This window comes from Calypte anna, chromosome Z (genome assembly GCF_003957555.1).
Source record: "Calypte anna isolate BGI_N300 chromosome Z, bCalAnn1_v1.p, whole genome shotgun sequence".
NCBI classification, from domain to species: domain Eukaryota; kingdom Metazoa; phylum Chordata; class Aves; order Apodiformes; family Trochilidae; genus Calypte; species Calypte anna.
Genome location: NC_044274.1, coordinates 8820896 through 8835954, shown reverse-complemented (window position 1 = coordinate 8835954; position 15059 = coordinate 8820896). Strand labels below are relative to the sequence as shown.

At 42.6% G+C, this 15059-nt stretch overlaps 1 protein-coding gene across 50 annotated transcripts in view; it reads right to left on the bottom strand.

The window, feature by feature from the left end:
- The window catches only part of CELF4 (CUGBP Elav-like family member 4), a 618876-nt gene that overhangs the window by 158414 nt on the left and 445403 nt on the right, over window positions 1-15059 (bottom strand). For 22 of the 50 annotated variants that reach the window (XM_030467206.1, XM_030467167.1, XM_030467190.1 and 19 more), the window contains exon 4: window positions 3243-3259. The exons of the other annotated variants lie outside the window; for them this stretch is intronic. In XM_030467206.1, coding sequence (XP_030323066.1) covers window positions 3243-3259 — 17 coding nt within the window. The remainder of the gene's footprint in view (window positions 1-3242; window positions 3260-15059) is intronic. 50 annotated transcript variants of the gene reach the window in all.

Genomic DNA, 15059 nt, shown 5'->3' with positions numbered 1-15059 from the left:
CAAAATCATCATCCCTTATTCTCGTAGGTGACTTCAACTTGCCAGACATCTGCTGGAAACTCCACACTGCAGAGAGGAGGCAGTCTAGGAGATTCCTAGAGTGTATTGAAGACAATTTCCTGCTCCAACTAGTAAATGAGCCCACCAGGGACGGAGCCCCACTTGACCTTCTTTCCACAAACAGAGAGGGGCTGGTGGGAGATGTGGTGGTTGATGGACGACTGGGACTTAGTGACCATGAAATAATAGAGTTTTCAATACTCAGGGATACAAGGAGGGTTGTCAGTAAAACCTCTGTGTTGGACTTCCGGAGAGCAGATTTTGGACTATTCAAAAGACTAGTTCAGAGTATACCCTGGGAAACAGCCCTTGAAAACAGAGGGGTCCAGGAGGGATGGACATACTTCAAAGAGCATATTCTGAAAGCACAGGAACAGGCTGTCCCACAGTCCCGGAAGGCGAGCCGGCAGGGAAGGCAACCAGTCTGGCTGAACTGGGAGACTCTGAAAGAAATTAGGATTAAGAAGAGGGCCTATCAATTATGGAAAAAAGGGCTAACTTCTCAAGAGGAATTTAGGAATATAGTCAGATCATGTAGAAAGAAAATCAGAGAGACAAAAGCACAACATGAACTGAATCTTGCTACTTCTGTGAAGGAAAATAAGAAATGCTTCTACAGATATATTAATAGCAAAAGAAGAGGCAAGGAAAACATTCATTCTGTACTGGACATGGGTGGGAATACAGTTATCAAAGATGAGGAAAAGGCTGAGGTATTTAACACCTTCTTTACCTCAGTTTTCAACAGAAAGACAGGTTATCCTGTTGACAGCAGGCTTCTGGAGCCTATAGAAGGTGATAAAAATCTAAACAGCCCCCCTGTAATATCGAAGGACACAGTCAGTGACCTCTTGAGCTGCTTGGACCCCCACAAGTCTATGGGACCGGATGGGATCCACCCAAGAGTGATGAGGGAGCTGGCAGAAGAGCTCGCCAAGCCTCTCTCTATCGTCTACCAACAGTCCTGGCTCACAGGGGACATCCCAGATGATTGGAAGTTGGTGAATGTCACGCCAATCCATAAAAAGGGCCAGAAAGAGGACCCAGGAAACTACAGGCCCGTCAGCCTGACCTCAGTGCCTGGCAGGGTTATGGAGCAGATCATCCTCAGTGCAATCACACAGCACCTGCAGGATGGGCAAGGGATCAGACCCAGCCAGCACGGGTTTAGGAAGGGCAGGTCCTGCCTGACCAATCTGATCTCCTTTTATGATCAGGTGACCCGTCTGGTGGATGAGGGGAAGGCGGTGGATGTGGTCTACCTGGACTTCAGCAAAGCCTTTGACACCGTCTCCCACAGCATCCTCCTGAAAAAGCTGTCAGCCCAGGGCTTGGACAGGAGCACCCTGTGCTGGGTTAGGAACTGGCTGGAGGGCCGGGCCCAGAGAGTGGTGGTGAACGGGGCTGCATCCAGTTGGCGGCCGGTCACTAGTGGTGTCCCCCAGGGATCAGTGTTGGGCCCAGTTCTGTTTAATATCTTTATCGACGACTTAGACGAAGGGATTGAGTCCATCGTCAGCAAATTCGCAGATGACACCAAGCTGGGAGGAAGTGTGGACCAACTCGAAGGCAGGAGGGCTCTGCAGAGGAACCTGGACAGACTAGAGAGCTGGGCCGATTCCAACGGGATGAGGTTCAACAAGGCCAAGTGCCGGGTCCTGCACTTTGGCCACAACAACCCCATGCAGCGCTACAGGCTGGGCACAGAGTGGCTGGAGAGCAGCCAGGCAGAAAGGGACCTGGGAGTCTGCATCGACAAGAAACTGAACATGAGCCAGCAGTGTGCCCAGGTGGCCAAGAAGGCCAATGGCATCCTGGCCTGTATCAAAAACAGCGTCACCAGCAGGTCCAGGGAGGTGATTCTTCCCCTGTACTCAGCGCTGGTTAGGCCACACCTCGAGTACTGTGTCCAGTTCTGGGCCCCTCAGTTTAAGAAGGATGTAGAGGTCCTGGAGCAGGTCCAAAGGAGGGCAACCAGGCTGGTGAAGGGACTCGAGCACAGGCCCTATGAGGAGAGGCTGAGAGAGCTGGGGCTGTTCAGCCTGAAGAAGAGGAGGCTCAGGGGAGACCTCACTGCTGTCTACAACTACCTGAAAGGAGGCTGTAGCGAGGTGGGAACTGGACTCTTTTCACAGACGACCTTCAACAAGACAAGAGGACACAGTCTTAAGTTGTGCCATGGGAGGTTTAGGTTAGATATTAGAAAGAATTTCTTCACGGAGAGGGTGATTAGGCTATGGAATGGACTGCCCGGTGAGGTGGTAGATTCTCCGTCCCTGGAAACATTTAAAAAAAGACTGGATGTGGCACTCAGTGCCATGGTCTAGCAACTGCTCCGGTGGGTCAAGGGTTGGACTAGATGATCTCTGAGGTCCCTTCCAACCCGGCTAATTCTATGATTCTATGATTCTATGACAGAGAGAAGCAGACTGGGAAGAGGAGAGATCCAGGTAGCAACTTTTCAGCTATCTGAGATAGACACCTCTTAAAAAATTTTTATATATATATATATATATATATATAAATCGATTGCTAAGTTATCTATATCTAGGTTTATCCCTCCATCTGTGTTCTGCTGTTCATTTCAGTAACCCCCAAGACTAGACAGAGGAGAGATGAGCTTCTTACAGCAATACAGACATCCAGCAGATGGAATGTGTAAGTAAAAGGTGATCACTCGAGAGATCAGGTCTCCTTTCAAACTGCCTTTCTCTGTCCCCTCCTGTTTTTTCTTGTATCCTTGGCCTCTATGTTTTTTTCCCTTCCTCTCTCTGTCCCTGTTTTTCCTAAGCTGGGCAGAAAAATCAGCTTAAAGGATAATACTTCTCAGCTTTCAGTAGGATAACATAGCCAGCCCACAGGGAAGAGAAAACCTCAAACCCAACCAGAACGATGAAAACAAGCAGGTTATTAAAGGTCCTCCTAAAGCGACAGCTAAACTCGTGTTTGCAGATACTCACAGGCTCTTGCTCAGCAGTGAGGATCTCTGGTTCAAATCCAAGTGCTTGCCAACAGCAAGGTTGAAGTAGAAAAAAAATCCTCTCCTCTCTTCTAGCCCCTTATTCCAGAAAAAAATATATGGTATTTTAGCAGTGTAGGGATGCTTGTAGACTCTGACTATAATCTGCCAGAAACCAAAGAGAAATCACCTTGCCAAGAAGATTTCTACAAAATAAACTAACCTGCAGGCAGCTTCTGCCTATGTTTAGTTTAAAGCTGCAATAAATTTATTTATTATATATATAATAATTATATATTATTTAAATTTATTTAGTCACTGTCCCCTGTGTGCTCACACTTTGGGTCATGGCCATTCCTTAGGTTAGTCTTCACACTGTGGTACTGATGACCCATCTTACTTCCGTTTGGCTGGGTAGAACATATGAACTTTTTGAAGAATGTCTGAAAATTCAACACATTTGAGATCTCTGAAAAGCAGGGTTTCAGCCCTCAGTAATCAGTGCCTGCAGCCAGGGAAAGGTCTGACAACAGCCACCCCTCACTGTTGTCCCAAGAGGAAGTACTAGTGCTGTAGTCTTTTCTCATCCTAGCATGGGGAGAGAGGCATTGTCCCTCAAACACCTGAAGTTTTCCTATGAGCTCACCCTCTTGACAAAACCAAATAAGCACCTGGGGCAAGGATGCTCCATGACAAGAAAAGAGAGGGACCCCGGGTCCCCAAAGGAGTGAGGCATTCTAACTCCACTGAAGGCAGCAGCAGCTGGATTTAGAAACGTCTTGGGGAACCCAGGAGTGAGTTAACTCTGAGCAAAGATTTAAGGCTAGGGCACAACATAAATGCACCCACTTGTTTAAATTAAAATTGCCCATAAACCTTTTATTTCCTTGCATCTGATTCTTCCCTGGCAGATGACAAGAAATTGCTGGTCGTTTGCGGTTTTTTCTTGCAGTGAAAAGCCACAATCAATCACGCTTTCTTCTGACCCTGCAGTTACAGGGGAACAGAATGACTCTGGGCTATATTTTCAGACTCCACAGGTTGCTCAGGCTCTGTATTTTGTGCCCCCTCCTTCCTCTCTGCCTCCATGTTATAAAAGATCAGGACTCTCTTTTATAAAATAGTTCTGGCATTTCTATTATCACACATGCCTGAGAACAGGGATGCAATTGCACTGAATAGTGTGAAAAAAAGAGAGGAAAAGCAGAAAAAAAAGAAGAAAAATCAAAGCACAGCTGAGTTGATTATTTAAAGAGCTAGGTGAAATTTGCCATCCTTTTAAGGCATCCTGGGCTCTGGAATATCACTGTGTCACTTAATGTTTGCAGTTAAGTATTTACAGATCTGTTTCCATGGCAACCGATTCTTCAAAGTTACTTTTACAATTCTGTTTTCTAAAATGTGTTTCTTTGGTTGATTGCACAGGGATATTTGGAAAGCAGCCAGGTCTAAATCATGATTTTTTTCCCATTAAGGAGAGATCCTTTCTAATCATGTTTAGTTAGTTCTTTGATGGCTTTATCTTGATTCGAAAATGTATTTTGTTTTTTGTTAGCGGGTGGGAGAAGGAAGGGGGGAGAACACGAACAAGCATCATGGGGCTTTAGTGAAAAAAAAAAGGTGTTGAAAATTAGGAATGCGAAATAACCTTGTCTGAGTTGATTTTATTTATCCTTTCATTGTTTAGAAGAGTAGGCCTTTAACCACAATAAAATAAATAAATAAATGTCTCACTGACAGTTTGAATGCATTTCAAGGCCACGGGAGAAGATGACTCACTTATTAATTAGTCAGGGAGATGGCAGGATGGGGAGGCATGATGAACACTGGAAACAGTGCAGAAACTGAGACAGGCAGATCCAGTTTCTGCAAGGGCTGATTGCCCCAGCTGTACTGAGATATCTGGATGGTGGTGCTGAGGGTTGGCCCCATCAATAATGAGACACCTGGTGAAGGAGCAGCAAGGGAAGAGACATGAGCTCTGCCACAGCTCCATTTGCAGCTGTGGACAAAGTAATTTGAAATATGTCTTTGTGAAGACATGAAGAACATGTGCAAGTGTCCTGAGCTCACCGACTTACGCTCTTTGCATCACAACAGCATCATCTCTCCATCCCTCCAGCTGGCACTCAGCTCATCCCAAGCACCCAAAAGGGAGCACAAGAGCTTAATCTGGCAAGAAACACATTAGGAGCTATAGTAGCACATGGGACAGACATGGGATGAACATGTTCCCTGTCATAACGCCATGTATCTACCTGAAGCCAGAGATAAATGCAAGATTGTCAGGATATCTGAGAAAGTAATGTGCTTAGCAGTGATTTAGGAACAGTGTAAATTTTGGGCACATGTTGAAGGGAAAATCAGCTCAGATGTGCTTGTAAACCTCACCACAAGCAAGGAGTCCTGCAATGCTCAACAAGCCACCTCACAGGCAAATATGCCCCTCCTGATGAATATATCCAAACAAGGGAAAGGAAAATTATTGAGTTACTTGGCTGGACCAGCTGAAGGTGAGCCTCAGATAATGACTAATAACCCACTGCTGTTTTCCACCATGCTATAGCAGGCAGGGATTAATATCTGGAGGGAAAGGATAGGACCTGAAGGCAGAGTATTAGTGCAGTCAGAGTATCACAGAACATTAACCACAAAAGATAGGTGGGGTATCTGGCACTGGTTAACTGGATTAAATATGGACAGATTATTGAAGTAAAATGTGGGATAAGGAGAGTGTAGGCTGTTCCAGATTTTTCTGTGCCTTGTGTGAGACAATATCTGATGGTCAAATCAAGGAATAAGGAGTCAGGACTCCTGGGCTTTCTTTCTAGCTCAGCTGCTAATTAAATATATGACTGTTCAGGCACTGTGTGCCTCCACTAACCTAAACTTCCAGGATTGTTGTCAGGTTCAGTTAATGCCTGTCTGCAAAAAGCTTAACAACCTACACTGGAAAGATGCTAGACAGGTATCCTGGTTCTAGTGTTAAAGTTCAAAATATTATAATTGGAGAGCTTAAAAGGGGTGTGGATCTGAAACTGAAGCATCAGAATTACAGGAAAGCTTACAAAGTGAAGAAAAAATAATGACAGAAGTAACTTGAAGACCAAAGAAAGGAAAATGAAGACTTATAAGCAGGTGACAGGGAAGGTGAATTTTGGCTGACTGAGATAATAAGCCACTCTTTTGAAACTTTTTCACTTTTTCCTCTTGCTGCTGAAATGCTCCATTAACTCTCAGGAAGATGATTTACCATTTTCCCTTTATAGACAAAGCTGAAATAATAGGAACATCATAGCAAAACATATGACCCTGCTTTCGGCACACCCTGTGGCTCCAAACCTTTGCTGCACAACATAGTCTTGGAATCTGAAGGGAGATGATGAAGAGACCCTGTCTTGCTACTGTGTTTATTAAATGGACAACAGCTGCTAAAAGGACCACGAGAAGTTGCAGGGGGAAGATTCCTTACTTATGGAGAAAGGAGGGGCTTCATTTCTCCAGATTTATTTACCCTTCAATCTAATGAGTGAAAAGAAATCTTCAAGATACATGACCCTGAGGACAAAGAAACAAAAAGGAGTGTGCACAGTCACCTCAAGGAGAACTCAGAATTGAAGGTAAAAGGAGAAAAGTTAAACATAGTAACAATGGAGTTTGGAAGTGGCCTGCTATTTTATTAATTTTATTTGGCTGGCGGGTGTTAATATCCTCATAAAATGGGATCCAAATCACAAACCAACAGGTAGTAATAACAGCTCTTACCACCTCTTCTTTCTCTCCACAGTCATTTTTTAGCTCGTCCAGCTGGGTAGCCAGTGAGAAAATGGTTGCTGTATGAAAAAGAGTGATGTAACCTGCTATGGGTAACCAGGTTTTTTTTAGCCTCCTTCACTGGAGAGACAAGAGCTTAACATCTCATTGGAGTCTTTAGGCATCTAACTTACATAAAAATATGAGAATCTGGAGTGGGGAGCAGGGAGGTGAGATTCATCTAAGGATTAAGTATCTGAGTTAGGTGCCTACTCTGGGCTTGTCACTTAGCCTCCCTCTGAAGTACGAGCAGAGTGACAACAATCTGGGTACCTGGCTAGAACCAGCTGCATGATCCACACTCTTTGCCTGCTCATTTTTCTCCATGAGCCATAAAAAAAGCCCAAACAGTACAGACTTCTTCCCCTGATCGCTAAAAGTTAAAGGTAAAGATGAATCCCACCTATATGTAACAAAAACAGACACACAGGGGTTTCCAGATTTCACAGGATTTGCTTCAGATAGCTACAGCTAGACAGTATTAACACTCTTCTCTGTGCTCAAGCTCTGATCCACCCCTGTGGCTGTTTCCATCCTAGAAATGTGCTGTCAGGCTTGGATTTCCAAAAAGAAGCCAGAGGACTGGAAAACTTTGATGGGATGAAAGTGCCTGTCTGTACCAGGCCCCAGTGAAAAGCCTAAACTGAGTTTTCAGAATAATCTTTTCATGGAGTGGTAGGATTGTCTCTAAAAGTGCATTTTTTTGTTAGAAAAAAGTTTCTTGGCTACTCTGAGTAGGTTCCCACCATGCTTTGTGCAGTGACATCTGTCAAAAAATCTGAAACATCTTACCCAATTCACTCTACAGGAGCTCAAAATCCATATACTTGACACTGTCATCACTTGGGGTTTTCTTTTTGTGACTGAGTAAACTGAGGCACATTAAGTCATCAGGTAACAAAGACAGTACAGTGAGCCAATAACTCATCTGTCAAAATGTTACATAGATGATCCTCTGATTAGTGCAGACATAGAATTTTTTTTAAAAAAACAGGAAAGAAAAATATTTGGTTTGGTTCGTTTTTTACACAGACACCCATTATAAACCAAATATTTCATTTGATCTAATCCCTCCCCTGGTTCCCCTCAAAATGAAGGAAAAGTCTCACTTTGGCTACACTAAGTAAATAAGCAAGAGATCTCTTACAGGTTTTATTCTTTGCAAAACTTGCACACCTCTCAGTTCCATCAAGGACCATCTGATGCTCCAGTTATTGCTATTAACTGGAACAAAAAATTTGTAATAAGGAATCCTTTTCCAGGACTAAAAGTATGAGTCTCTGTTGAGTGCAAGCGTCCTTGATATCTGTTCAAGTTTTATACATGTACACAGTGTCTCAATGTTCCTTGTACCTGTGAAAGCTGTTCTGATGTATTGCTGCAGCCTGTAGGCTCCATCATATGCAACATGCACTCACACACACGTACTCACTCACTCTCTCTCACACACACATACAAGATAGAGTCTTCTGCCACTTTCTATCTGGCAATATATTAATCTTGTGTTTTGCATTCTCTAAAAGCTTCACCATTATAACATAATTACTGCTGAAAGTGACCTTTAAAATATATTCCAAATTTCAAATGTCTTTAAACCCCTCAGTGAGCACCATTTTTCAATTTCACATATTGTTTTCTTTTCTGGGAGAGGTGGGACAGAAGATGGGGAAGAGCATTAGAAAATGAACATCGGCATGTAACACATGCATGTAATGATAGAACAAAATCTTGCAAAATATTTACCTGGGCATTTTTAATATCCAGTCTTCAAGCAGTTATGATTTCCCTTAAGGTAAATGAAAATGTAATAAGACTAACTAAAATGTTGCATTTGTGTCTCACCCTTCCCTAAAGTAATTCAATCAATCAGTTTAGCTTCACTAAAATTCAAATGTATATCTGATACTGGCAATATTAAAGTTCAAGTACTCCTCAGCCTCTAAAATACATTTGAACTACTTTTATTAGAACATGCACTTTCCTAAATTTGTGTTACTACCCAAAATTGGTTGTGTTTCTTACTATCCTTAAAGAAAAACACAACCTTGCCTGAAAATGAGATGCTGAAATGTTCGTGGAGACAAATTTCTGTAACACTGAGACTTCTAAATGTGAGTCTCTAAGACTGGGAACCTGGAAATCAAAGTGAACAGGTGAACTTGTGTATGCTCACATTACTGTGCAAATAATAAAGTATAAAACACATGATACAACTTCCACTCAGCAGTATCTGCACCCATCTTTGTTCCCTCCACCTCCCTACCCTCCCTGGGACAGAGAGGCCAGGGAACCTGAAGGAGATTCCTTCCATCTCTCACACCTCTGCCCCAGTTTGGGAAACATGGGGGAAGGACTGCTGAGGAAAAAGTGGTGTTCCTATGGCCAGTGGAAACCTGACATGGGTTTATTTGCATGGTTGCCATTTGTGTGCTATCCTAGGGAAATCCCAGAGGGAAAAGATGGTTCACAGATCTCTCATTCTGTCTTCTCCACAGGCAGGTGTATAGTCTGTACACGGGGATGTACACATATTATGCTGCTTAGCCTTGAAGTATACATGCAAAGGACACTTTTCAATCTCATGTTAAGAAAGCCCATGTAGGCTGGGGTGGGAGGGATGAAAAGTAAGAGGGAACTGTACCCACAGAGGACTCCAGGCTGTTAAGCACAACACTGCACTTCAGGGGTTGCTTTGAGTGCCCACTTGTCTAAAGCCAAGCAGAAATCTGGCTTTTTTCTCTCAATTTCTCAGGTTGCTTGAGTGGTGTCTGTTCCTTCCTACCTGCAACCTCGAAAAAAGTAGCGGGCCTGAACATTATCCAGTAGACAAGGTGACGCATTGTCTGCATGCTCTGCAGGCATCATCTTCCCTGATGTTTTGTTCAGACCTTGTCCTATCAAACCAGGAGGATTGTGACACTCCAGGGGGATCCAGTTTTGGAGGACCACCTCCAACCCTGGGCTGCACTTGTGCAACGGCAGCCAGGTGATCACTTCACCAAAGCATGGGTGAGGCAGCTCCCTGTCCTCCTCACAGAAAGGGATAGACTCACTTGAAAACACTGGTTTTGTGTCCATTTACCCCAGGTGAGGATCCAGTCCATTATTTCCAATTTGGTTTGATGGAGGATTAATCCAATCACAAGTGTCAGTTTTCTGCCTCCTGACAGCTGCTTATGGCATGACGTGTGTGCTGTAACCTGCTGGCCCACCTTACCTTTCCCTTTATGAAAAAATGCCATGCAGAGACAAGCTCACCAGAAATGAAGACAAATGAAAATCATTGCAAATCTCATTAGTGACCATCCAACAGCTTCGTTGAAAGGTAGAAGTTTTTTGCTCTCCCTTGCACACACCTGCTTTGGGTTGTGGGGTTTTATTGTGAGTGTCATCCACACACACACACATACACATACATCCATTCTCCTCCGTCCCTTCCACGAGGCAGTAGGATAATGCAAATAAACTGCTCTGCCTACTTTGCACAAAGGTTTACATATTGTTCTGCTAATAGCATTTTTACTGTGCCTAATAGATGTAAGGGGGAAATATCTGTCTATATCACTTCTAAAGTTTGTGTGTTATCTAACTAGCTCACACTGCTTCAGAGGTTTTAAGCCCTCTATAAGAAGTCCTTTTGACTGTGAATCTTTTATGTTACACATAGGTGTCCTCATTATAAGGGCTCTACTATTTGACAAGCAACGCTTGTCTCTACAGTCAGTGATGAACACACCATGACAGGCAATATGTGCCTCTGTCCAAGGCACTGAATCACAATAAAATGGTAAATTACTGTCTGTCATAGCTAGAAACTGCAGTGACTAATATCCAATTCCCTATTCTACATAAGATGAGGTGGAGGGGGGTGGGTGGGTTGGTAGTGGTGAGAAAGGCTGGTGTTACTTTCCTTTTTATTGAATCCTTGCAATTGAAAATGTACCTGGACAGTGAGAAAGGAAGCAAAAGAGGGGGCTTAGCAGGAGGAAAAGGATGAATGACTAGCAAATGGAATTATTGCTGGAATATTTTTGGACAGCTCAGATTTTGTTATTGTTTAGGGACCATCAGGATAGAGATATTTGCAAATGGGATTCACTCTTCTCACTCTCTGGCAGAAATACGGAATTCAGTTTTGATTAAAATGCAATAATAATTGTGAGTTGGACTGTGTGTCACTACTGCTCAGAAAGGCCCCCATTAGAGAAGCCTCTATTTTAAAACAAGCCATTCATCATCAGAGTATAATTTCCAGTAAATATATTGTTTGTTCAACTGTAATGCTAGAGATAATGTTTAAAATTCTCCCCTCATATCTCATTATGAAATAATTGATAGCAACATGGACATTTCTTTTCATTTGTGAGTCTTTTTTTGTTGTTGTTTTTCTCCCCCTCTTCCTTTCAGGCAACCTCTTGAAACAATCAATATCAGCAATTTCAAAAGTGTGATACAATAAATAAATCTTTCAGACAATGACAGAGAACATCCTTATTATAATAAATTTACCATAAATAAAACTGTGTGTGATATTCCGAAGAGCCATTTTACATGAATGCCTTCAAATTTTGTGCAAGGAGAGGAAAAGGGGGAGTGGGAGAGGGAAGAGGACAAAGATGTGTAGCTAACAAATTGCTTCATTCTCAAAATATATTATATTTATCATGCTGTATGGTGCATACAGATTAAATTCCTTCTCCCTTGCAGAAAGCAACTATATTGTTTGGATTTGTTTAATTAATTTTGGCCTTGATTGTCATATTTGACTACATTGTCTGCATCTTTTAAAAATAAGATTCAATACTACAGCAGAATTTGTAACTTATCTGTCATGTCACAAAATACTTTGAGAGTCTGTTGAAATATTGGAATAGACCAAAATCAATAAGGATCAGTTGCTTTTGGCACTGAGGTCCAACTTTAAAGTGTCATAGCAAGAACATACCAAATGTTTTTAAATATTATCATCGGTCTGAAATGAAGTTTACACCCTGCTTAGTAGAGTACAGAAAATCCTATTTTGCAGCTTTTCCCTCTCATTTCATATGGCATAATCCAACATTTCATGTGAACTTAAGTTCTGAGAACATTTCTCCTCTCCCTCTTCTTCCCACCCCCACTTGCTTTCAGTAAAACTGGGGCTCTGTTGAGAATATGGCACCCAGCTTTGCAAAGCCCAGAGCATCTGTTTTATGTATGCAGACAGGTGATTTACTGAACAGGAATCAGGTATAATATTAAACTTACAGAGATGTATTTTTTTGACTTTGAACAGGGATGCTTCAGGTGCCTACACAAAAGACCAGAAGGAGGGAATGATCCTTATGCAAGACTTGCAATCTGTTAAGACTTGATGTTAGTACCGGGACACTGTGGTACACAGGTGGTGAAATAGGGGCAGACATAAAGAAAATGAGCTCCTCTGACATCTTGGATTGCTTAGATTGAAATACTTCTTTTTTGGGAGTTATGCTTTCCTACTGACTTGTACTGGTGTTATCTGAACTGCAGAACTATATTATTTAGGGAAAAAAGAAGAAATAATAACTGTAGGTGGTATATGTTTTGTTATTAATAGTAATACTTGGCACTCAGATGTCACTTTTCATCTCCAAAGCACTTTACATAATTAACTAATTCATCTTCACCATCCCTGCATGACATGGAGCTTTTCACTGAGGAAGCACAGGGGCTCATGCATTCAGGACTGAGTGTTCATGGAGCAATCAGGCAACTCAAATGGGACCACTTACTGTTGAAAAACAGCTGATCTGTCCTAATGACATGACTGCCTTAGGACACTGTGCATTGGTTTCTGCTAAAGGAGTATTTATTTTGGAAATGTGGGCATGTGTTTCCCCAGTACTCATGCCAGAGCTCTGCATACCCACATGGAGAGGGTTGATGTGCAGAGCCTGTTCTACTGACTTGCTCTTCTAGGACTGTCCCTGTATCCTGGTGACCCCCTGGCCCTAGGGGTACCTGGAGGGCTCTCTGGATGGATTTCCAATCTCACCAGTATTTCCAGACCTATAGAACCTACATATCCACTCAGGAACACCTTTTGCTTTCAGTGGGAGCTGCTAGACACAGAGTGCTATTTGGTCCAGGTCTGTTGGCAGAACCTGCATGAGAGGGAACCCTTGAAAATTTGCCTTTCCTCATATTTAGATAGTCACCAGCATTTCTAAGGAAATCACAGCCGTGACTAAGGCACCCTGTGGGTGTGGCTGGAGGTTTTTGCTCAGCAGCTATATTTGCTGACATTATTATATTATTTTCTTCTATATTTTTTTTCTCTACAGGATGATGGAACTTGTGCATCAGAACTCAATACAAGGCACCCTGAAGACTGCGCTTTTTGCCTGTTTTTCAATTATCTGGTCATATCTATAGGCCAAATACAGATACCTCTACTCTCTGCAAACAGCCTGTGAGAACTGGCCAAAAGCCAAGACAGGCAATGATGACTTCAATGACAGAGGCCTTGACCCTGCACTAGAGATCATTGCAGGCATCACCCAGTGCCAGTCCCTGGGGAATAGACAGAACAAAACAGCAGAAGCTAGTCTGAGGGGATTACACAAGGCAGAAAGACCTTGCAGACACCCTGCTGCTTCCTTCTTCCCCACTGATGTAAAGACCTCTGAGACAAATAACTTTTGTCACAGGCTCCCCAGTGTGGCACCAAAAAATAGGCTGCACAATCTTGTTGTGGGCTTAAGTATGTGCTCTCCTAAGTGTGGGAAGTGATTAGGTTTTTTTTCTTGGTCCGTGGCCATTCACACGTGCGAGGGAGGTGGTCTCTGCCAGGAGGTGATTTGTCAGAACTTGCAATGAAAGTCAAACCCTGCAATTAGAGGCAGCGGCTGTACTTAAAAGAGAGATGTAGAACATCCCAGTGCACACTTGGATTTATCATATTGAAGGAGCATAGTCCTCTTTCTACGCAGTTGCAGTTTTTGATAAACGGCCTACATTAGGACACCTCAAAGGTGCACTGCATCATTAATTACCAGGGTATTTACTGAAGAAGAAGTTAATAAAACTTGTCTCTTGCATGGAAGTGAGAAATCTTACTACCTGACGATTCCTGATGGAAGAAGATGTTTCTGAAGCCACACATGCAACCTTGTACAGGTAATAATAGCAAAACACTCAGGGGAGTGTTTTATGTTTGAGGATGTCATTTTTCTTTTTGATTTATAGGATACTAATGGCTTTTCTCTTTTTTTGTGTGTGTTTTGAGCCAAGAGCCATGGTAAAAATCAACTGATGACACTCAGATTTAGAGAGAAAAACAAAAAAGAAAAGAAAACAGAACAGAATAAAATGGGACAAATATGAGTCTCTCTGGGAGGAATGCCAGCAGCTAGCTTCTCTATTATTATACTGGAGAATCTTATAAAACTCTAGCCATTAATAACAGGCTGCTGCCAGATATTGATAATTTATTCAAATTGTAGGTCTGGATTTGAAGCAGCAGATGTTCCTCACGCACTTTCAGAAAATGAATTCCAAAGAAGCAAAATAACATTCAGTGCTATCAGTAGAGAGGAAAGTCAGTATTTTAGTGCTCAGTCAACATCTGGACTGCCTTCTATTTTTATTGCCTCTCTCACCCCTAGTTTTCTCCCACCCATCCACCTTTACAACTGGATGGTTCTGTCGCTCTTCTTCTTTGGTGTCAAATATATAAATACTCTGTCCTCCTGCTTGTCTTGAAATATTTCATGACCTGATCAATTTCAAATCACTTTGAGCAGAAGAAAAGCTTCCAAATAAGCAACCTATTAGGAAGAGTAGAAATCAGTTTTGATCCAGAACTAATTCCTCTGGTCACTTTCATGTCTTGAGGCTACTCTACCCAATATGGGGCTCAGTTTACCCTCCAGCAAATTCACAGATGTTTTCTCTTTCTCTTTCTCTTTCTCTGCCTTGCTAGGCTGGAGGAAAACCGGGTATTCATAACCCCAAAATCTCACTGGCACAGATGCTTCAAATTGAAGCAAGCTGTTCTATCATCTTCTCCAGTTGCTGGCTGCTCCATTTGAAACCATCGTAGACACAGTGCAACAGAATGTACTGTGTGTCCAAAAACTGTTTAACATATTTCCTTGGGCACAGTGACAACTGTTGATGAACACTAAACTGTAGCACTTGCTAGCAGTGGTCCTGTTCTCTCCAAAACAAAAGCCAACCTACAGAACCAGATCCAGAGGTTGTA